We start from the raw sequence: 22,831 nt of genomic DNA, 5'->3' as shown, positions 1-22,831 counted from the left end.
GGATCAGCACAACATTGTGGGCCAAAGGGGCTGTCTAGTGTTGTAATGTTCTAATAGAAATCTACAGCATAGCACAGGCCTTTCGGCCCACAATGTTGGACCGACCCAATCACCTAGTTTCTAATCACCTAATACCTCGAATTTCCCTACTGTATACCCCTCCATTTTTCTCAGTTTATGTCCCTAACAATCTCATCAAAGACCCCTATTGTCCCAGCCTCCCCCACTGTTGCTGGGAGTGCAATCCCTGCCCTCGTCCCTCTGTGTGAACTTCCCAAGCACCTCAAGTTAGCTGTTTCAGCCCCGGAGAAAAAGTGGCCACCCACACCATCAGTGTCTCTCATCATCTTGGACACCTCCATCAGGTCACCCACCCCCCCTCACCCTCCGATGCTCTGGGTACCCTCAACCTCAGAAGCTGTGCTCTTCAATCCAGAGAGCGTCCTTGCGAATCTCCCCTGCCCCCTCTCCACTGCGTCCACATCCTTCCCACAGTGAGGTGACCGGAACCAGGCCTGTAGTGTAGGGTGTAGCGGTTAGCCCAACGCTACTGCAGCGCCAGCGATCGGGACCGGGGTTGGAATCCCGCGCTGTCTGTAAGCAGTCCTCCTTGTGCCTGCATTGGTTTTCCCCCGTGGGCTCCAGTTTCCTCCCACCCTTCAAAACATATTAGGCGTTGCAGGTCAATTGGGTGTAATTGTGCAGCACAGGCTCGTGGCTCAAGAGGGCCTGTTGGGTATAATTGTGCGGCATAGGCTTGTGGGCCGAGGGGGCCTGTTACAGTGCCATATGTATGTCTAAATGTCTAGCTCAATACAGCATTCCACGTAGGGTCAGAATGGCCTGGATTTCCTGCAATCCTCTATACCACTTGCATTCCATCCGACTCTCCAAGGTACGTTGTACTGAATTCCACCCCAGCAACTGCAGACTTCCTTATTCAACTCACAATTCTCCAGCTTAGGATCCGCTCGGCTGCAAATTCAGCTACCCAGATTTTATATCCAATGTCCCACCACTCCCGTCCTTAAGTCCAGGGAGCTGCAACTTGATTAACATCAAAGTTTGCAGACGCTATTGTGGTAAAAGCGCACAGTGAGGCTGGGGGACCTCACCTGGCCTCGCAATGTCCACAGGAGGGAAAGATACATGATCGACGTTTCGGGCCTGAGCCCTCCCTCCTGGCGTGAGTAAAAGATGGGCAGAGGAGACGACCCACGGGGCAGTGACCACGGATGGGGGGGGGGAGTTCTGCGGCTGAAAGACATGCGGCGGGGTTGCCGGCGACGGTTGTCGGGAGACTCCCGGCGGGTGTCTGCGGACCGGTTCGAAACAGGCTGAAGGGGCACTGGGTATTGCAACTGGGATGCAAGGGGGGACTGGGAGGGCGCTGAGGTGACTGTGTCGGAGGTTCGGATCGGGAGTGCAGGTCGCCAATGATCTGGACTCGACTCTGTGTGGCTGCAGAAGCGAATCTATGGACCCTTGGAAACTCTGGGTGGGGGGGTGGGGGGAAGACGAGACTCTTTTTTGCTTCTCTTTCTCTGACAGTAAGAGGCACTTCAGGCAATTTCTGCCAATGGCGAATCTGTCGGCCTTACGGCAGGCAAAAGCAATTTCATGTACGTGACACTGTTTTATTAGGGCAACAATAAATCGAATCCTGGGGTGGTCGGTGAGGACAAAAGGAATCCTGTGTTTGTTCCATCTGGGGGGCAGAGGAGGCCAGGGGAGAGGAGCAGGCAATGAAAGGGCCTGAATTAGAGAATAATTACGGGGGAAGAATGGGAGGCGGAGGGGTCCAGACCTACAGACAGGTGATAATTTGATATGATAAGAGGAAAGATGAGAATTAATTATGGAGAGGAGCGGGAGGGAAAGAGATGGGGAAGAAGGAGGTGGGGGGCGTTTCTGAATAGAAACCGGAGAATCCGATGTTGGAGGGAGGGCCAGACGGAAGGTGAGGTGTGGGTGGTCTCAGTCCGGCAGCTCATGAGACCACGGACAGACGTGTTAACGAGGGAATGGGGCGGGAATTGGAAATGGGGGGCCACTGGGAGATCCCCCCTTCTGCGGCGGACGGAGCTGAGGTGCTCTGAATAATAGCGTAGTAGAGGCAGGGCTGAGAAAGGCGCAGGATCGGGGGAGGCAGAGGAACGCTGGAGGAATTCCGAGCTTGGCTTGCTACAGGGATGAGCTCAGCCGTCTGGAATGTTTGAGCCTCCCAGTTCCTGTACTGCCCACACACACACAGAATGTCCTAAACAAGCAGCCAAAATGTCCCTGGCAGACGTCCAGGGTGATATCAGTCAGGTCTGTGTTGCTCACAGAGGGTCCGGTGGAGGGGGTAGGGGTGGGGATGGGGGAGAGGGTTGATCCCAGCTTGTTCACTCCTCGCCCCCCCTCCCTCCTCACCGTTCCTTCCCTCCTCACCCCACTTCGGGGCAGGGTCCCTCACTGTTGCAGTGAGGAGTGGTGCATGGAGATTGGAGACGGTTTATACACTAGGGTAGTCACTGTTAGCTGTGTTTCGAGGAAATTAGGTGACCAGCCCAACACTGGCCCTGGGCCAAACTCTACCTGAAATATTCATCTGACCTGTTCTCCCTCCCTGCCTGTCCTAGCCTTGGTGGTGGGGTGGCAAGGAGGGAGGGGGCAGTGAGGGGGAGGGAGTGTGAGGAGGTGGTGGAGGGAGGGAGGGGGTGGTGGAGGGAGGGAGATGGTGAGGTGGGAGGGAGCGGTGAGAAGGGACAATGAAGAGGGGTGTGTGGGGAGGGAAGTGTGAGGAGGGGGGTGATGGGAGGGAGGGGTATGGTGAGGAGGGAGCTGTGAGAAGGAAGGGGACTGTGAGGAGGAGGAGGGATGGTGATGGTGAGGAGGGAGGGAGTGGTGAGGAGGAAGGGGACGGTGAGGAAGGGGATGGTGTGGGAGGGAGGGGTGGTGAGGAGGGGGTTGTGAGGAGATGGTGGAGGGAGTGGTGAGAAGGAAGGGGATGGTGAAGGGGGGGTGTGAGGAGGGAGCGCCCCGTTGTAATAGGGCACTCTGCCTGTCCCTGTCACAGGAACACTGGCGAGTATGAGGGACAGGAGTGAGCCCCTGGGTGGCTGCAGCCTGGGATGGGACTTGTCTGGACACTGTTTATGGTACTGATTACGATTAGCACATTTTCATCTCTGGCCTCCAACAAAGGCACATCCTGTTCTCACAGAGGAACACTGTGTGGAGACAGGAGTGGAGCCATCATTCCCCGCGGAAGCTTTAACTCCTTCATAGCCTGCCTCCACTCACTCTTCAGGCCAAGCCTGGAATCCAAGATGCTGAGATTGTAGTAAAGAACACAAACACACAGTAAATGCTGCAGGAACTCAGCCGGTCTCGTAAACCGGGCAGCATTAACATCAACTTCTCTGGTTTCCATTAGAAATCTCCCCCCCCCCCCCACTTCTTTTACCCGTCGCCTTTCCCCCAGCTCTGTTTCTCTCTCTTCCCTTTTCGCTCTATGCCAAAATCAATTCTCCCCTCTCCTCATTATATCCAATTAACACCTTTTGTTGGTCTCAATTCTCCCCCCTCCCCCTTTCTCTCGTCTTTAATTAAGAGCTTGAGGAAGGGCTCAGGCCCAAAACGTCAGTGATCCATCTTTACCCTCCTGTGGACGCCATGTTGACCCGCTGAGGTCAACCTGATCCACATCACTCCCTCTGCTGGTCAAGACCCAGGGCCTTCCAATGAACATCACTGCCCCACCCGAGGACACGTCGACTCGCCCTCTGTCACATATGTGACCGGGTGTCCCATGCATTTCCCCCTGCAAGGAAGTGAGATCCCCGCATCTCTCCCTTTCCCAGTTCCTCCCTCCCCAAGGACAGTGTTAGCTACTCCCTCCATGGAGGCTGTCTGATGTCCTGAGACTTCCCAGCATTCGGTGCTTTTATCCTGGGAAGTTGGAGGTGATCGACTTGAAAGTGAGGGGCAATGGGTGGGAAGATTGCTGGGGTGCGTAGGGGGGAGGGAAAAGAGAGAAATAAAATGAGGAAAATATTCATGTTTGGGGAATGTGTGTGTGTGCTTGCACGCGTACACAATCTACGTCTGTTTACCCCAATGTTTTGCTCCTCACCGCCCTCTACCTCCTCACCACCCCTCCTTCCTCACCACCTCTCCCTCCTCACTGCCCCTTCCACAGTGCTCCCTTCTCACTACCCCTCCCTCCTCACCACCCCCTCCCTCCTCACGGATCCTCCCACAGCACTCCCTCCTCATGGCTCCTCCCACAGCGCTCCCTCCTCATGGCTCCTCCCACAGCGCTCCCTCCTCATGGCTCCTCCCACAGCGCTCCCTCCTCATGGCTCCTCCCACAGCACTCCCCCCCTGCTAACACCAGTGGACCAGGCCTATTTTATGTAGTCAAGCCCCAGAGTTGGAACCTCCACACATTCCCTCCCCCCAGTCTCTGCTAGGTGTGGGGAGACATTTACTCTCTACGTCATTTCCGCCTGGAATTATTGGAAGCTCATATATTGCTTTGCTGACTGTGATCTAGATCTGAGGTCTCAGGAAGTTTTGGTCCCCCTTGCTGCCAACATGTTTCCAAAACTCCTTCCTTTCCAAATGTCAACAACTGCCAGTGTTCTCCACTTTGCTGTCCCTCCCTGCACCACCCTCCCCCCTGAGATGATCTACCAGGATTGTTGTCTGAAGTGGGTGTGCAAAATCCTCAAGGACCCCCTTCCAGCTGTTCCCGTCGGGTAAGAGATCCAGGAGTATCAGGGCCAGCACCACCAGGCTGAGGAACAGTTTTTTCCCACGGGCAGCTTGCACTGACCACCCGAGATGCTCACATTAAACAATATTTATTTGTAGGGATGAATACTTGTCCTGCATTTGTACTGTTCGTCTGTCTGGGTGTGTGTTTGCACCGAGGACCAGTGAACGCTGTCTCGTCGGGTTGGACTTGTGCAATCGGACAACAATAAACTCAACTGATGCCAATGGACAGCTGGCTAATTCGCTGACCACATCCTTGACACATAACATTCCCTTTCCCAATAGGCCTGTCAAAATCGGTTGCAATTTCCAGTAATTGATGTCACAAGTGACCTAGAGGGAGGAGTTGGGGGACTAAGATAAGCCAGCGTCATAAAATGGTGCAAGAATGACAACCAGCGTGCACAAGACAACTTCAGGAGGATGAAGGTCGACCGCTCTTCACCATACATCAGTGGTGAGAACACAAAATTCCTTGTCGTGCATATCACACCAAGTCAAGTTTATTGCACAAGTACAACCCTATGAAACAGCATTCTCCAGTCCTTGATGCAAAACACCCAGACACACAACCAAATAAATACATATGCAGAACAAGTGTTCATATACATAAATATTACTTTATTAATGGTTAAGTTTCGGGTGGTCAGTGTGAGCGGTTCTTTTGGTTGTTCCGCGTTCTCGCTGCCCGTGGGAAGAAACTGTTCCTCAGCCTGGTGGCGCTGGCTCAGATCCTCCCGTATCTCTTCCCCGACGGGAGCAGCTACTGTGTGCAGGGTGGAAGGGGTCCTCGATGATTTTGTGCATCCTCTTCAGATGAGGGGAGATTTGATCCAGGTATTTAAAATGGTGAGGGGCAGAGTAAATGTAGGTTGGCTTTTTCCACTAAGGTGAGATACAGACCAGAGGATGTGGTTAAAAGTTAAAGGGGAAGAGCTTAGGAGGAACTCCTTCACTTAAGAAGAATTTGGACAGGTATATGAATGGGAGAGGTTTGGAGGGCTATGGACTGGGTGCAGGTCAGTGGGATTAGGCAAAAAAAAAGGCTTTGGCACAGACTCGTAGGGGCCTGTTTGTGTACTGCAGTTCCATGGTTTTAATGATTTCGGTAGATCAGGTCGATGGTGGTGGGTGGAAGATTCCAGTGATCCTCTCTGCACTTCTGGATTTGATCCTAGTCTCCGTGTGTGCATGTGACTGTTTGTGTGGGCCTCTATGTTTGTGTGTCTATGTATAGATGTGTGTGTCCCTGTCCCAGGTGGCCTCACCTGTATGACATGTGGTGTCAGTGGGTGAATCATCTGCTATAAACCTCCGTCCCATCTCTGGTATGTGGGCGAGAGAGAGTAACCTCAACGACATTGATCCAATATCCAGGATTTTTCGAATTGCATTTGTTTAGTCCAGCACGTTGAGATGCCGCAGAGAACTCAGTTTCTATGCACCGTTCAGACAGGCAAACCCACGTTAAAGAGCAGAGAACCATCTGGGCTGTCGACATGTTGGTCCATCGAGTGGTTCAGCAGGCAGCGGGTGAGTTTGCAGTTGTCAGAACCCAGCGTTGGATTTCAAGAAGTGCCAAGCAGAAGTGGTGACATCCGGCAATCACTCTGCCTTCTGACCACACTCCATCCCCCCACTGCAGAAACCTTCCTGTGGCTGCAGAGGCCTCGCGAACAGCACCCGCAGGGCCAGAGACCCCACTGTTGGTGCTCCTGCTTTCCATCCACATTTGCCAAAGATCAACGTTTGGTTCCTGCAGCACAGGTTCTGGGAGAAGGGAGGGGAGGGTAAGGGGACCACGAAGAAGGACCGATGGCAGAGAGAGCTCGGGGCAGTAGATGGGGGTCATACTGAGCTAAACTGATGAAAAGCTCAACGTCTGGTACCCGGTTCTGGTACATCCGGACTCATGGGCCGATGCGAAAGGACCCAGACATTCTCTACTCCCCCCCCCCCCCCAACCCGTCGCACGGAGGATACTCAAAGGCAGCAAAACAAGAGTGCACGGACACCATTTAATGCGGTAAACACAAAAGTGTCAAGGGAACTCAGCAGGTCACACAGCATCCGTGGGAAGCAGGCACCTGAATGAAAAGATCGGGGGAGGAGCACGGGCCGACAGGCAAGAAGCCATGGGGGAACATGGACAGGAGAGGAACAGGCGAGAACTGATTGTGGGAGGGGGTGGCTCTGTGAATGCAGAGGTGGAGGGAAGGAGACAGAGGAGCAGGGAAAAATGGGGGGGGGTGTGGTCAAGGGAAGAGGAGATAGCAGAATAGGGAACAAGACAGACAGTTGGGAGATAGAAAGAGAGAGAGGACCAACGGAAACCAGAGCTGAAGTTAAATGGTTTCTCAACAACAAACTCAATTAGGGACTGACTCATGGACACTTTCCACTTCATTGTTTTCTCTCTTTCTCTGCATTGCTAGTTGATTTTATTTGTTCACATGTACATGTAGTGCAGAGTTTTAATAAGAGATCATTCTGCCTCACCCACAGGAAAAAAAAATCCCAGAGTTGTATGAATTCACGCGTGTTCTGACAATAAATCTGATCTCTAGATCTTAATGCCATCTAGTTGGATGGAGCCCAGTCAGAGGAGGAGGTGCTGTTCCTCCAACTTGCAGGTGGTCTCAGTCTGGCGGGACACTATAGACATGTTGGCAAGGGAGTGGACGGGGAATTGAAATGGGCGGCCACTGGGAGATCCGTGCTATAGCAGCGGACAGAGCGAAGTTTCTCAGCGAAGATTCAGAGGCAGTCTTGCTGCTATCAGACTTGAAGCCCACGTGCTGCATTTTTTTCCATCCCCTGCACCACTTAATTTGTAACATTTGAGTACAGGCCCTTCAGTCCACAATGCTGTACTGACCCATATAATCCTACACCACAAACTAATCCTTCCCCGACCTCACACTCCATAACCCTCCATTTTTTCCTCGCATCCACATGCCCGAGGGTCTTAAACCTCCCTATTGCACCAGCCACCGCCATCACGGAGCGGCACAAGTGGTGCGGCGGTTAGCACAACGTCTTTACAACACCAGCAATCAGGACTGGGGTTCAAATCCCACACTGTCCATGAGGAGTTTGTGCGTTTCTCCCCAGGTCTGCGTGGATTTTTCCCCGGGGGGGGCTCTGGTTTCCTCCCACTGTTGTAGCCCCTCATAATTTCACCTGGTCCATTGCAGAAAAGAGGGGGATTTAGACATCCAGCCCTGGTAACAGGTCCATGAGCCCGTGCCACCCAATTGACCTAAAACCCCCGTATATTTTGGAGGGTGGGGGAAACTGGAACCCCTAAAGGAATCCCACGCAGACACGGGGAGAACGTACCCAGATTTGAATCTGGGTCACTCTAACAGCTTCCCATTAACTGCTGTCCCAGAACCAAAAACCCCACAGGCAGACATCTGATTCAAAAAGTGGGGTGAGCCCTGGGTAACAGGCAAGAGGTGGATAGAGGTGGGAGGGTAGAAACGAGCTGAGGAGTGATGGGGGAAGCAGATGGAGGGCTGAGAATGGGAGAGTGAAGGGAAGAGGGTGGAAAGCAGATGATGGGGTGCTAGGGAGAAATGGTGGTGGGGGGGGGGGAGTGTAGCAAAAATCGAAGGTCAATGTTAATGCCGTGTGATGCCAAGATGAGCAAGTGGCCTCGGTTTAGCATTGCATGAGGCCATGGAGACCTGTCGGTGTGGGAACGGTGGCTGGGAGATCCTTGCTCTCTTTCCCCGTCCCCAACACATTTGAGCATTGGACTTGAACTCAGCACCTAAAGATTTTCTCGTTCAATGTGTGGACTGTTTCATTCTGGGGTGGGAGCATGCAGTGGGCTTAAAAACATTAAAGACGACCTCTCCACCACTATCCCAAGGAAATAACCAGCAGACAATAGGCATCATGATCGGTAACATAAGCAGCTTTCTACTCGAGAAGAAATGCTTGCAGCTACGCCTGACAAATTCAGTGATGCAAAACTTCCGTTGCAAATTAGGGGTTACTGCTCAACAACCACTTCCTAACCGAAACAACACCAAATTAAGCAGCTTTCAGGGTAGAGAGAAGGGCCACAGCAGGATAACCAGATGCAGGCTGGAGGCCATTTCGTTGAGCATCTTTACTCTCTCTGTTGAGGCCCCAAGGACCTCCCAGTGGCCGGTTCAATTCCACGCCCCGATGTCACGTCTGTCCATGGCCTCATGGTGCACTGGCAAACAGAGGCCACTCACAAATGAAGAGGGGCAGCACCTTGTATTCTGTCTGGGCACTCATTAACGTCAACTTTTCTAGGTTCCCTTAGAATGCCCACCCCCCCCCCCCAACCAGGTCTCTTTATTTCCCCAACCCATTCCCTTCCTCCAGAGGACTGTGCTGAACTAGCCCCATACCCCTCCCATCCACATACCTGTCCAAATTCTCCTTAAATATCAAAATTGAGCCCAGATTCACCTCAGCAGGCCGCTTGCTCCACACTCTAGTCTGTGCCAAAAACACCATTCCACTAGTCCCACTGACCTGCCCCCACTCCATAACCCTCCAGACCTCTCCATCCATGTATCTATCCATTTTATTTTTAAGAGCGAGCCTGCATTTACCACGCCAGATGGCAGCTCATTATGAGATGCTCCCCGCTAAACATTTTCCCTTTCTCCCCTAACCCAGGTCCTCTGGATCTTGTCTCACCTCAGTGCTGCTCACATTTACTGTCTATCCCCTTCATAATTTTGTACACCTCCATCAAATCTCCCCGCATTCCTCTACACTCCAGCCTGTTCCCCATAACTCAGTTCCTTGTATAACTCTGCACTCTTACGATCTTACTCCTGCCTGGTTCATTGACCCACACTAAGAAGTTATTTAGAGCAGACGATTAACCTTTCAGACTTTGGGATGTGGGCAAGCAGATAAGGGTTGGGGAGGGTGGGAGCCCAACACAATCCAAAGGAGAACTCCAACAGGATGAACAAAGCTACCCCGAATCGCCAGTCCTAATGCCGACGACTCCGAACATGCTTTAAACGGCCTGTTAAACGAGCCAACTGTTTTATTTTAAAAACCTGTGATCGCGGGGTCTGGGCCCAAGATGGTGGAGCCTGCACTCGGCAGCAGAGACGTGGGGTTGCAAAGTTTGGGGAGCAGGGCATCAGAAACTGGGAGAACACCCCGACCCCCACCGTTGAGAATGAGCAGAGGAGACAACCCTACAGGACTGTGACGGCAGACCATCAACATGGGTTCGGTGGCTGAGGGAACCCAGCAAGGCATGGGCAACTTGCAGTCGAGGGACCTGCACAAGCTGCTGGAGACGGGCTCATGGGAGTCGAGAGAGTGCTGAGGGCAAGGAAGGGGCTCCTGGAGGGCCTCAGGCACTCAAGGCTTCCTGATCGTGTCAGAGGTTTGGATCTGGAGCTCAGGTTACTGACAGGTCAACCAGGAGTCTGTGGGTGCACTAGAGGCGAATCCACGACACCCAGTGACTGCTTCTTTCTCTTGTACTGCAAGGGCAACTGTCTGCCTTACAGCAGGCAATTTTGTGTAAAATTATTTGTTCTGTACACGACAATAAAGGCATCTTGATTCATAGAGCCCAGGTCTCCTGAGGTCCAGTGAGGCATGCCAAAGATTCAGCCCTGGAGCTTGGTGCAGGGAGTTGTATGGTTCAATGCCATTGGTTGACTCCCTTTAGCCACATCACCTGTCCTTTGAACATAATGGCCTGGGATCTTTCAATATCCAGCAAGGATTGGCAAGGAGGAGGCCTTGTTAAAACAAGCTCCTTCAATAAAGCAGCTGGGTACAGCCTGCAATACACAACAGAGCTAAACAAGGTCCACAGAAGCAGTGGTTGTCAAAGGCAAAAAAAGTTCCATTTTTGTCATGTAATACAACATTTAGAATGAAACATACAAGAAATTCTTTAACTTTTGTCTACTGTAAGGCAGAGCGCCGCCACTTTTTCCTGCGCCCCTACAGCACCTAGGCGGACTCCCCTCCAAATACTAACCAACCCTGAGTCCGCTTCGCTTCCGAGATCAGATGTATTCAGGCTATTAGGTGTAGTTTATGCCATAACGCTGGAGAAACTCAGCTTTCTTCACATAATGAAGGTAAAGAAACATGACTAAAATTTTGGGCCTGAACGTTTTGCTAAGGTACGAGAAAGAAGTTTGAAAATGGTGGGGAGGAGAAGCACAGGTAAAAGGTCAGAGGTGGATATAGGTGGGAGGGTAGAAGAGGAAACAGAAAGCTGGGGGAAGTGATGGAGTAACTCTCCGAATGGGGTGCAGCTGGAAGAAAGGAGATATGGGGGCAGTTTAACAGAAACTGAGGTTGATGCACAGACAGAATATGTACAACCCACTCCGCAAAAAATACATAAAAGGGAAATAATGTAGTCACAAAGGCCTAACAGGCTGCATTAGCCCTATTTACTTTTAACTTTTACCCCATGTTTCACCCTCTGTTCCTCCCTTGCTGCCCAGGGTTTGATCCCAGCCTGGTTCAGGTTGCCGTCAGGCCCCATGAAGGTGGGGGGGGGGGGGGTCTTCTGGTGAGCTGGCGAGTTCCTGACAGTCAGATGCTAGCCGGCAGGCTGCCCAAGTGTAGAAGGACATGAACTACATGAACATGGGATAGAGCAGGCAGAAGTGGGATGGGATTAGTGGGAATCGCAGGGACGAGAGGTTTTGAGGCCCCTTGGCTTCCTGCCCCCTTCAACGCTGTCTCAGCGAGTGCAGCAGCAGGGAGTTGACCTCTGCGTTCAAGACACCTGGGTGAGACCCACAGGTAGCAGAGGTCAAATCTTCCTCTTCAATGCACGGAATGAAATCGATCTCAAAAGACATGCCCAATGGCTCGTCCACTCCCCAACTTATCACTTAAGGCAACCTTACAGTCAAAAGTTCGACAGCAGAACCAGGATGTTTAGGACAACTCATTCATGCCAACCAATGGACTTACTGAGCTAATCCCTTGTACTTTTTCCCAATCATCTTCCCGTCCAAACTTTTGAAACTTTGCAATGACTTACCTGAATTGGTTGGAAACGTGGATCTGTACTTGTTGGAATTTAGACGAATGAGGGGAGATCTCATGGAAATATTTTGAATATTGAAAGGGCCGGACAGAATAGACGTAGAAAGAGTAGGTGGGAGATCTAGGACAAGAGGGCACAACCTCAGGATTGAAGGGCGTCCGCTTAGAACAGAGATGCAGAGGAATTTCTTTAGCCGGAGGGCGATGAATCTGTGAATTTGTTGCCACAGGGAGTATTGGAGGCTGGGTCATTGGGTGTATTTCAGACAGAGATTGATCAGTTCTTGATTAGCCATGGCATCAAAGGTTATGGGGAGAAGGCCGGGCAGTGGGGCTGAGTGGGAAAATGGATCTGCTCGTCAGCAGGCTTGACAGGCTGAATGGCCTATTTCTGCTCCTGTGCCTTACAGTTCACAGAACCGCCTGGCTTCAGTTTACACAGACTGTTCGCAGAGGAAGCAGAGGGCGAGTGCACTGGCTGCGAGCAGGGGTTTCAGAGGATCACTTGGTCAGAGCTACGGGGAGGGCTGTGAAGGATTGGGGGACCAGGAGATGGAAGCCCTCCCCCCCCAAAAAAAACACCCAGCAATGCACGTGGTGGTACTCAAACTGCCACACTCTGCTTGGGTTCAGGAAATCTGCCCCAGGGGGTGGGGAGTAGATGATGCTCCCATATCCCAGCAAGGAGAGGTCAAGGCCAAAGAAACGGGAGGGAGAAAAGGACACAGAGGAAACCTGTGGGGAAATACGTGGTGGAATTGTCATGACGTGCCTTATCGTGTGTGGAAATAAGAAACCGGAAGACAGTTCGTTCAAAAAATACTTTTAATTTACAGTGAGCTGCCATCATTACCAATCTATTATATGGCAGTGGTCTTTGACCTTAAGGCTACACTTGCATTGGGAGAGCTGGGCCAAGCCTTCACTTCAACGTGTAAGCTATTGGGGCTTGCGTGAAGGGGGCTTAAACAACCAGTGTCAAACCTATCTGGTGATGTTCCAAAAATCAAAATAAAAACACAGCTTCCCCACTGTGAGCCCCAAACCAAAATATATCATTTAGACGTGCTTGAATTATAGTCTCGGAAAGCAGTGGCAAAGTGCACACTAAAGCAAGGGTCCGACAGAACATGGGGTGGGGCCACCGTGTGCCGAGGACAAAATATGCCCCCGTGCTGGTTTCCCTCTCCCCCCCCCACCCTGTGCCACATGGGCAAGGCATGCTTCTATTGTGCTCAGATGTCTCAACCACCCCCTTTCTGCAAGTGAGTGGTAATTTTCCCCCCCATTGGACCACATTTGGTGCAGCGTGCTGTAACGGGTTGAGGAAAGGAAAGGGGGGGGGGGGCGGTAGGAAGAGCCTCAAAGCTAACAGATTACTGAGAAGCAGAAGTACTGTATTTAAGACGAGGGAAAAAGCCCCTGAAAATTTCCAGACAGGTCAGGAACGATTAAAATTTGGGATGTAGCCTCAAGTCAAACTTCTAACACTCAGAAAGAGGGGTTGCGACGTGAAAGGTTTTACATCAACGATTACAAGTTCATTAACTGCCGATCACTGCTGTAAAAGAAATAGAGTTTCTGTGGGACCATGAACAAGGGATTTTTTTACCCCACCCTCCCCCCATCCAGTCAAGACACCATTAAAACAGCACCTGTCTCTCTCATGAGAGGTCAACACCTTGGGTGCAACTAATTTCTCTCTGCCCCCATTTTGTACCCCCAACTCCTCTTTTCAACATTTAGCATCACACCACCCCAATGAACGCAGGATTTAATTGAGTCAAACGCTGCTGTTCAAAGTGCTGCCAACACTCCGGACTTGACAAGCCATATGGTGTGAAAATTGAGCATCTTGAACCATTCTTGCTCACCTTAATCCACAAGTCTCCCCCCCCCCCCCCCCCTTTATTATTTCTGGTACACCGTCTCTCTCTGTTTTATACCACCTAGAGAATGTTGCTTCTGGTGAAGGCAAAGAGGCAAAGAGGATGCACAGAAGGGAGAGCTGACTTTCCATGTTAAAGTGGAGGTCTGTTCTGCCTGTTGGTAGATCAGTGCGGTTGTTCGAGGAGAAACTGCGGCTGGTTTGCTGGAGATCGGATGTCCCAACCACTGGCTGGATTAAAGTCTGAGTTTTTAAAAATGGAGAACACCTTGAATTTCCAACAACGGCGCACCAAGCAGACAAGGCGAGAACTCTTTTCTCGCTCTTCCCCCGATTCTCAGTGAACAGCCTTCCTTTTCCACACATGACCGCAGAGAGGGGGTGGGGGGGGGGGGTGGGGGGGGGGAGGGGGGGAATGGTGAGGGACAGATCATCTTCCCCCGCACTGAACACAGTCCAGGGCCTGTTCCACCTGGACACCACAACCCCCTGTTTCGAACGCCGTTCCACTTACGGCACCACACCGCAATCCGTGTAAACCCGGGATGGTAAACAGGGGGTGGTGGCGGCGCAGGAAGGCACGAGCCCGGCGAAGGGAGACGCTGTGTGTTTCCGGTTGGACGCGAGAGGGCAGACTAGTTCAGAGTTCACCTTAAGAGGTGGATGATGCCGACTCCAGCGATGCCAACACCTGCAATCCACATCAATGCTTTTTTTGCGCACTCTTCACTGCTGTTTTCCTGGAAGAACTTGGTGAAGCCATCCTGTGAAGCAACGAGGCAAGCGGTCAGACCCCACTGGATGCTCCCTGCATGGATGCCAGCAACCCCCCCCCACCCCCCGCCTGTTTCTGATGCAGAAACGGCTGCCAGGACACTCATGAACCACCAAGTCAACTAGAACCCACTGCTCACCATATCTGAAGAACTGAATTTGGAAAAGCATCTTGAGACTACATTCCCCCACCCCCCAACCCCCTTTATTTACTGCTCGTTGGAAGCAGTTTCTGGCCATTTAAACCCACATTGCGCAATTACAAATTAAGTTTTGAAAGGCAGGAAGAAACCGAAGCACCCGGGGACAAACCACGCAGACACAAGAAGAACATGCAAGCTCCTGACGGACACTGTCAAATTCAAACCCAGGTCCCTGCAATGGCTCCAAGTAACCCCAAATTTTAGGTTACTTGGCTTTTTCTGCTAAATGTATGCTTATTCCATGAAGGGGGGAGGGGTGTGAAGTGGATATCCTTGGTGCCAACAATACTGGCTGCATGCCGTCAGCAACCCCCCCCCCCCCCCCCAACCCCCAAATCAATATATGGAGAGTTGCCACATCACTGATTCCCAGACTACCCGGGACTTTCTTCACTATGTACCCAACAAGGAAGTGTCCCTTTAATTAGAGGCAGGTATGAAATTTTACACCTGCAATGGCTGTGATAAACAACTTGACTGGTGCAAGGCTTGTGCAGACATGAACTTGGTTCGAGTCCTTGAAGATAAATAGCAAAGTGGGCCAGGCCTAATTTTATCAGCACAGCGCACAGGTAGAGGGCCCCGCCCTTTCCAGTAGAAATGACTCTGAGTAAACAGCACCAGCTATTTACAGTAATAGTTTTGGGAACCCATGCCACGTAGAAGGGGCAGGTTGACAACTGGTCTGATTTTCAGCAGCAGGAGAGGGACCCTCCCCCCCAAAAAAAAACACCCAGCAATGCACGTGGTGGTACTCAAACTGCCACACTCTGCTTGGGTTCAGGAAATCTGCCCCAGGGGGTGGGGAGTAGATGATGCTCCCATATCCCAGCAAGGAGAGGTCAAGGCCAGGCAGATGTAGATGATTTCCCTCCTCCCCCCCACCCAGCAAGGATAGGGCCAGGCCAGGCAGCAGAAGACAATCCACCCCCACCAGCGAGGGGAGGTCCAAGCCAGGCAGAGGAAGGCAATCCATCCCCGTCCCACATCCCCAGAGAGGAAGTCCAGGTCAGGCACAGGTAGATGATCCACTCCCCCCACCCACACTCTCAGTGAGGGTAGGTCCAGACCAGGCAGAGGAAGACGACGCATTCCCCCTCACACCTTCAGAGAGAAGAGGTCCAGGCCAGGCAGGGGAAGATGACGCCCTGAGCTCTGGAACATTTTGTTCTCTAGTTGCCAAGCACCAGCAGTTGTCGCACAAACCCGCCCCAGGGAAGGAGGGACAGGGAATGAGTCAGCTCAAGCAATCCATATCCTGCTCTCAAGGGACATTGCGTGCCGATAACGTTTTGCTTGCTGTATTGCTCACTAGCACGCCACTCCCCGGGCAGAATGGCAGTTCACCAGTAGGCTCCTGCTCCACACCCACCTACACTGAGCACCAGCACACTTCAACAATGGCTTCATGGGGGACACCAGTGCAGGAAACTAATGCTCATCTCCACCCAACTCTGGAATCAGTAACAGATGTTGCAAGAATGGACTCAAAGTCCACTGGTGACGCTTCTTAACTGCAGCACACAGCTCTGAGGAGAAACTGTTACTCAAGGAGGGAGTGGAAGCCACTGTGTCCGGGCCTCCAACTGAACAGTGGCCTCGGGTGGGCGGGGGGCCCTAAAGGCCAAGCACGATGTGGTGGTGAGAAAGTAACATGGGGCATCCTTACCCAGCCGTTGTGAGACTCCAGCCATTCCCTCAGCTCCTTGGTGAGGTACTGCGTGATCCTGGTTGCCACATCGTCGATGCAGTCCTCAGGACCTGTCTTCTTCAAGTGGTCGCTGAGCACCGCTCCGAAGACGATGAAGCTCACCACTCGGCCCCAGTTCATCTCGCCGTCGCTGAACATTTCTGCTGCTACCCTGGAGATGGCATCGACACTACAGCTGTGGGAGTTGTTTAGGCGGTTTACCATACCTGGAGAGGTTTCCGGGGTTTTTGGGGGGTGGGGGGTGAGGAGAAGAAAACAAATGGTTAATGCAGTTCAGATGAAAGGCCAATATTACATGTCAACCTGTAGAGTCCACACACATGTAGCGACATCGTCACTTTTACAGGCGACCTGCTTGGCTGATTAAACAAGAGGCGAACAGGACCTAACTCGACTAGCTTGTGGTGGGATAAGACTGCTAAAAGACTTCACTTAAACACAGTTCTGAAAAGTCAGTGCAATGCTATGACAGAGCCAACAACTCGTTTGAATCTGGCGCTGCCTATAAGCAGTTCAGATTTATTGTCAGGGTACATTCACGGCATCACATACAACCCGGAGATTTTTTTTTCCTGCAGGGAGACAGAATTACCACCCATTTGTAGTGCAAAAGAAAACTGTACTCAACATAAACACAGAAATGTAACCAAACTGGCTGTGCAATACAGAGAGGGAAAAAATAAAGTGCCACCATTCGACAAAACCAAGACAGGGTCCCAACCTGAAATTCCGACAATTGCTTCTGTCCCACTGACACTGCTCGACCCACTAAGTTCCTCCGGCTCATTGTTCGTTGTTTCTGGCTAGGGTTTGAGGCCCAGTTTTAATGCAGCTGCTATCTTCCAGGACCCTCACCACCCAGGGCCCGGGGCGGGGGACGGACGGGCCCCAGGACCCGGGGCGGGGGACGGACGGGCCCCAGGACCCGGGGCGGGGGACGGACGGGCCCCAGGACCCGGGGCGGGGGACGGACGGGCCCCAGGACCCGGGGCGGGGGACGGACGGGCCCCAGGACGGGGGACGGACGGGCCCCAGGACCCGGGGCGGGGGACGGACGGGCCCCAGGACCCGGGGCGGGGGACGGACGGGCCCCAGGACCCGGGGCGGGGGACGGACGGGCCCCAGGACGGGGGACGGACGGGCCCCAGGACCCGGGGCGGGGGACGGACGGGCCCCAGGACCCGGGGCGGGGGACGGACGGGCCCCAGGACCCGGGGCGGGGGACGGACGGGCCCCAGGACCCGGGGCGGGGGACGGACGGGCCCCAGGACCCGGGGCGGGGGACGGACGGGCCCCAGGACCCGGGGCGGGGGACGGACGGGCCCCAGGACCCGGGGCGGGGGACGGACGGGCCCCAGGACCCGGGGCGGGGGACGGACGGGCCCCAGGACCCGGGGCGGGGGACGGACGGGCCCCAGGACCCGGGGCGGGGGACGGACGGGCACCAGGACCCGGGGCGGGGGACGGACGGGCACCAGGACCCGGGGCAGGGGGGAACGGGCACCAGGACCCGGGGCAGGGGGGAACGGGCACCAGGACCCGGGGCAGGGGGGAACGGGCACCAGGACCCGGGGCAGGGGGGAACGGGCACCAGGACCCGGGGCAGGGGGAACGGGCACCAGGACCCGGGGCAGGGGGAACGGGCTCCAGGACCCGGGGCCGGGGGGAACGGGCACCAGGACCCGGGGCCGGGGGGAACGGGCACCAGGACCCGGGGCCGGGGGGAACGGGCACCAGGACCCGGGGCCGGGGGGAAACGGGCACCAGTACCCGGGGCCGGGGGGAAACGGGCACCAGGACCCGGGGCCGGGGGGAAACGGGCACCAGGACCCGGGGCCGGGGGGAAACGGGCACCAGGACCCGGGGCCGGGGGGAACGGGCACCAGGACCCGGGGCAGGGGGGAACGGGCACCAGGACCCGGGGCAGGGGGGAACGGGCACCAGGACCCGGGGCAGGGGGGAACGGGCACCAGGACCCGGGGCAGGGGGGAACGGGCACCAGGACCCGGGGCAGGGGGGAACGGGCACCAGGACCCGGGGCAGGGGGGAACGGGCACCAGGACCCGGGGCAGGGGGGAACGGGCACCAGGACCCGGGGCAGGGGGGAACGGGCACCAGGACCCGGGGCAGGGGGGAACGGGCACCAGGACCCGGGGCAGGGGGAACGGGCACCAGGACCCGGGGCAGGGGGGAACGGGCACCAGGACCCGGGGCAGGGGGGAACGGGCACCAGGACCCGGGGCAGGGGGGAACGGGCACCAGGACCCGGGGCAGGGGGGAACGGGCACTAGGACCCGGGGCAGGGGGGAACGGGCACCAGGACCCGGGGCAGGGGGGAACGGGCACCAGGACCCGGGGCAGGGGGGAACGGGCACCAGGACCCGGGGCAGGGGGGAACGGGCACCAGGACCCGGGGCAGGGGGGAACGGGCACCAGGACCCGGGGCAGGGGGGAACGGGCACCAGGACCCGGGGCAGGGGGGAACGGGCACCAGGACCCGGGGCAGGGGGAACGGGCACCAGGACCCGGGGCAGGGGGAACGGGCACCAGGACCCGGGGCAGGGGGAACGGGCACCAGGACCCGGGGCAGGGGGGAACGGGCACCAGGACCCGGGGCAGGGGGGAACGGGCACCAGGACCCGGGGCAGGGGGGAACGGGCACCAGGACCCGGGGCAGGGGGGAACGGGCACCAGGACCCGGGGCAGGGGGGAACGGGCACCAGGACCCGGGGCAGGGGGGAACGGGCACCAGGACCCGGGGCAGGGGGGAACGGGCACCAGGACCCGGGGCAGGGGGGAACGGGCACCAGGACCCAGGGCGGGGGGAGAGAGGGGACGGCACCAGGAACCGGGAGAGCGGGCACCAGGAACCGGTTGGGGGGGGGAGAGAGGACGGGCACCAGGACCCCGGGGGAACGGACGCCGGGAGTACGGACATCAGGACGCCGGGGGGCGGACGAGGCACCCACCGGTGAACGCCGTGCGGTGCTTCTCGATGAGACGGGCACCGATCCTCTGCAGCGTCTCAGCCGCTTGCCGGTGGCCGGAGCCGGGCTGCTGGCTCCAGCAGAGCCACCCGGTGCGGCCCGCAGGCTCGGCCAAGCCGACGTATTGTCGGAGGAAGCCGCGGACGAGGGAGAAGGTGAGGTGGGAGAAGGCGTCGGAGTCGGCCGCCTCGCCGTCGTCGGGTGTCTGGGGCAGCGAACCGTTCCTCGAGACCCAGGTGCTGCCCGAGCAGAAGAACTGGTCAGTCAGTTGCAGCTTGGCGCTAGACGGGCCGCGGTTCAGGGTCATGACGGACTGCTCCATCTCTCGCGTCGACGGCTCCAAAATGGCGTCCTCGGCGCTCGTTCTCCCCACAGTCGACGACACCCGGAGACGAATGACGTGCCGGGGATGGGGATCGGACCAATGGACTGCGCGGGGCCGGCTCCCTCCACCAATGGGCTGCGCGGGGCTGGGCTCGGCCCGGTTCATTCCACCAATGGGTTACGCACGGTTGGGGCTCAGCCCGCCACTCCACCAACCCCCAGCCGAGCCCAAGCTCCCTGACGAGCCGCATGCCAGCCAATTGCAGGAGCCGGGCGCCCGTCGTGCTCGAGCCCGCCCCATTCCACGTCCCTGGCCAATAGGGAAGGATTGAAGCCATTCATCCCGCCCTGCCGCGACTAGCCCACTGGGCAATGTCGCCGTCCTGCACATTGTCAATGTACATATGCGCCGGAATTCTTACTCTTTGCAAACGAACAGGATAAAAAAAATAGGCATCTGCAATCGTATACATTAAATTAAATTTAAAAATTGATAATAAATGCAGAAATAGTGATAGATATTCAGTTTTTTTCAAATATAAGCTTTATTTACAAAAAGAAAATCGTCATTCCCATAATATCAGTTCTATCTATACATTACCATCAATGTGTTTTCGAATTTACAGGGAAAGCTCGAGCAATACAATCCAGTGGTCATTGAGGGATCAGAGGGGGAGAGGGGAGAGCAAATTTAAGGCCTTGGGAGTCTCTTTTTTGAACCCAACAGATCAATGGCATCATGGAGAAAGCATGCCAGCTCCTCGACTTCCTCAGGAAAGTGCGGAGGTCTGGCATGACGTTGGAAACTGTGGCAAATTTCTGTAGAGGAGCAGTGGAAAGGTGCACTAACCGGCTGCATTACGGTCTGGGGTGGGGACACCAACGCCCCCGAGCGTAAAGCCCTGCGAAGAGGTAGTAGGACGCAGCCCAGGACATCACAGGCAAAATCCTCCTCCCCCACCACCATCGAGAATGTCTACGCGGGAGGAGTCACGTGATGGAGTAGTGGTTGGTCGGGGAACTCCAGCCCTCTCCGGAAAAGTTTAAAAAAAACAGAGAAAACTCAAAGGCACAAACACAAAAATTAAAATAAAGTGAAAGTAAAGGTGGGAAGAAAATGGCAACGAAGAAAGAAAAGTCGAAAGCAACAGGAAGAAAAGAAGAAGAAAAAACATCGGAAGAAGAAGGAGAAGGCCTTACCTGTCCGAGGAGGCCTGCTGTGGAGAGAGAAGCCCGCACCCTCAGATCAGTCGAAGTCCCGAGCTTGGGACTACAAAAATGGCTCGCACAGCCAAGCAAAAGTGCACAACCGCGCATGCGCGAGGAGTCGTGCATGCGCGCATGCGCAAGACAAAAAGAACACTGATGGGAGGGGGGACCAGCTGAGGAGTCGATCTCCACAGCTGAGAATGACAGCCACAGCACAACAAGAAGAGAACATAGAAAACAACGAGAACAAGAAAGAAGAGAGTAAAAAGAAATCAAAGAAACAACAGATGACCAACCCAGAGGAAGAAGAAGTGGAAGAACACAGAGAAATGGAAGAAGAAGGGAAGGGCAAGACAATGGATTTTTTTTTAAAGAATATATGGAATCAGTAAAAGAATGCCAGTCACAAGAATTTAGTGAAATAAAAAGAAGATTAAAAAGTACAGAAGAAAAAAATGAATAGATTAGAGATGGTCATGTCAGATATAGGAAAAAGAGTGGACAAGGTGGAAGAACGAGAATATCTACGTGGAGCGCTGCCGTCGGAGGGCAGCAGCGATCATCAAGGATCTGCTCCACCCAGTGCACGCCCTGTTCCCGCTGTTGCCATCAAGAAAGAGGTACGGGTGCCACAAAACTCGCACCCTCCAGTTTCAAGAACAGCTGCTCCCCCTCCACCATCAGACTCCTCGACAACAAACTCAATCAGGGGCTCATTTAAGACTCTTACTTGTGCACTTTGTAGATTTTTGTTTATTCTCTCTGTATTGCACAGTCAGTTTGTTTCTATTTCCTTATCTGTTTACAGTTTTTATTTGTTTACACATGTACGTTGAGTACAGGTTTTTTTCACACTACCGATAAGTGGTAATTTCTGCCTGGCCCACAGGAAAAATAATCTCAAGGTTGTACAAAATGTGTATTTATTCTGACAATAAATCTGAAATCTGAATTTAAATACACCATTACCGCCCCTATGACCCCCTGTTGTTTATTCCCCCCCCCCACCCCTGCTGTTCGAGGGACTTCCCCTTGGTCTCAATGACCGGTGATGCACAAATTCTTCCCCAAAAGCACCCTAAGCCTCAGCGCATCCCTCAGCCCGGACTCTTGCAGCTCAGAATGTGCCAGTCGGCAGCGTTCCCTCACCCCTCCCCCCCAGCACGATATTAAATGGTGGGAGAAAACCAGAGCCCCCCCACCCCACTCGGGCGGAGACCCACACAGACACGGGGGGAGAACTTAAAGACTCTTGACAGACAGTTCCGGATCTGAACCACACCACCTGAAGTCTGGCAGTTCGAGGTTCAAAGACAATTCCTTGACCAACAGCTGTCGGCCTCTTGAACCTCCCTGCACCACCCCAACCTGAACGACACAGTTAGCATGACTCCGAACCCCCAGTTTGAATCCGGCACTGTCCGTAAGGAGTTTACACGTTCTCCCAGTGTCTGCATGGATTTCCTCCAGGTGCTCCAGTTTCCTCCCAACCTCCAACAGCATGCCGCAGGGGAGGCAATTTGGCGGCACGAGCCCGTGGGCCGGAAGGGCCTGTTACTGAACTGCCTGTCTTAGATTTCTTTACTCCCTCCACCATCCCCGCTGGGAAAAGATTCACGAGCGCGAGATCATGGCCCCACCAGATTCAAGGACAGAGTTCAAAGGTCACATTTACTGTCAGAGCACGGCTAACCCCAAGATTCTTCGATCATGACCCACCAGTGGCCACGTGGTGGGGGTGGGGGGCACGGGTTGCTGGGGATGTAGTTCACGGGAACCAGGGTATCAGATCCAGAATTCAAGAGGGGACTGAGGGCGAGAAGGGACTGCCGCTGTAAGCCAGACTGAACGCCACACAGCCCACGATTGTTCACCCTGATGACTCACAACGGCCCTGCCAGATTCAGCTCTGAAAGAGACACCACGT

At 54.6% G+C, this 22,831-nt stretch overlaps 1 protein-coding gene across 1 annotated transcript; it reads right to left on the bottom strand.

Annotated features, from left to right (window-relative positions):
* Window positions 1–12,619: 12,619 nt before the first annotated feature.
* LOC138764378 (induced myeloid leukemia cell differentiation protein Mcl-1 homolog) lies at window positions 12,620–19,876 on the bottom strand. The gene is made up of 3 exons (XM_069940226.1): window positions 19,354–19,876; window positions 16,343–16,590; window positions 12,620–14,460 (listed from the first exon to the last, which is right to left on the bottom strand). The coding sequence occupies exons 1-3, from the start codon at window positions 19,859–19,861 to the stop codon at window positions 14,344–14,346; spliced, it is 873 nt and encodes a 290-aa protein (XP_069796327.1). The 5' UTR covers window positions 19,862–19,876; the 3' UTR covers window positions 12,620–14,343.
* Between the last annotated feature and the right edge of the window lie 2,955 nt (window positions 19,877–22,831).

The sequence above is a fragment of the Narcine bancroftii genome, chromosome 5 (assembly GCF_036971445.1).
Source record: "Narcine bancroftii isolate sNarBan1 chromosome 5, sNarBan1.hap1, whole genome shotgun sequence".
In the NCBI taxonomy this organism is placed as follows: domain Eukaryota; kingdom Metazoa; phylum Chordata; class Chondrichthyes; order Torpediniformes; family Narcinidae; genus Narcine; species Narcine bancroftii.
This window is presented reverse-complemented; position numbering and strand designations above follow the sequence as displayed.